This window comes from Brassica oleracea, chromosome C4, assembly GCF_000695525.1.
Source record: "Brassica oleracea var. oleracea cultivar TO1000 chromosome C4, BOL, whole genome shotgun sequence".
Lineage (NCBI taxonomy): Eukaryota > Viridiplantae > Streptophyta > Magnoliopsida > Brassicales > Brassicaceae > Brassica > Brassica oleracea.
This window is the reverse complement of record NC_027751.1, coordinates 24,749,583-24,750,516: the sequence shown is the minus strand read 5'-3', so window position 1 is coordinate 24,750,516 and position 934 is coordinate 24,749,583. Positions and strand designations below refer to the sequence as shown.

Sequence of the window (934 nt, the reverse complement as noted above, 5' to 3'; positions counted from 1 at the left end):
ACCTACAAGAACCGCACAGCGGCGAAGTCCCATGTCCTCACGAACTTCCTGGTCGAGTTGGCCCCAGAATTGGAACAAGATCTTATACTCCCAAGCTCAAACTGGACGCTGCACGTCGATGGATCGTCGACCACCAAGGGAGCGGGTGCCAGAGTCCAACAACAGTCCCCGACCGGCGAACTAATCAGGCAGTCTTTCAGTTTTGGCTTTCCCTCATCAAACAACGAAGCAGAGTACGAATCTCTGATTGCTGGACTCCGCTTAGCAAAAGCCGTCAATTCAGCGGCGACTACGATGCCCGCAACGACCGAATGGACGCCTATCTCAAAATAGTGCAAAGCCTGGCAGCAGAGTTCGAGTTCTTCGAACTCATCAAAGTTCCCAGAGGCGAAAATGTCTGCGCTGACGCCCTCGCGGCCCCCGGCAGCAAGCTTCGTGATCAAGTTAAACGAACCATCCCGATACATCGTATCGAGAAACCAAGCATCGATATACCAACCGACCAAACCCTCGTTGCCCCGGTCATCGAACCCGCTACTCCAGACGACGACGGATTTGGTCCAGATTGGAGAACTGAGTTCATCGACTACCTCTCAAAGGGAGAACTCCCAACCGAAAAATGGGCAGCTCACCGACTAAAAACACGCAGCGCCCATTACGTCGTTCTCGACGATGAACTACACCGATGGACCGCGAGTAAAGTGCTCCTAAAATGCATCCATGGCGACGAGACAGCAAGGGTCATGGCAGAGACGCACGAAGGCGCTGGCGGAAATCATTCAGGCGGACGTGCATTAGCGATCAAAGTAAGGAGCTTGGGATTCTTCTGGCCAACAATGAACGCAGACTGCGAGTCTTACGCGAGAAGCTGCGACAAGTGCCAACGTCATGCACCTAGCATCCATTGTCCAACCGAAATGTTGCGAACAACCAC

At 53.3% G+C, this 934-nt stretch overlaps 1 protein-coding gene across 1 annotated transcript in view; it reads left to right on the top strand.

The window, feature by feature from the left end:
* Positions 1-934, top strand: part of LOC106338470 — a 3,402-nt gene that overhangs the window by 2,026 nt on the left and 442 nt on the right. Inside the window, exon 4 of the mRNA XM_013777440.1 lies at positions 96-885. Coding sequence (XP_013632894.1) covers positions 96-885 — 790 coding nt within the window. The remainder of the gene's footprint in view (positions 1-95; positions 886-934) is intronic.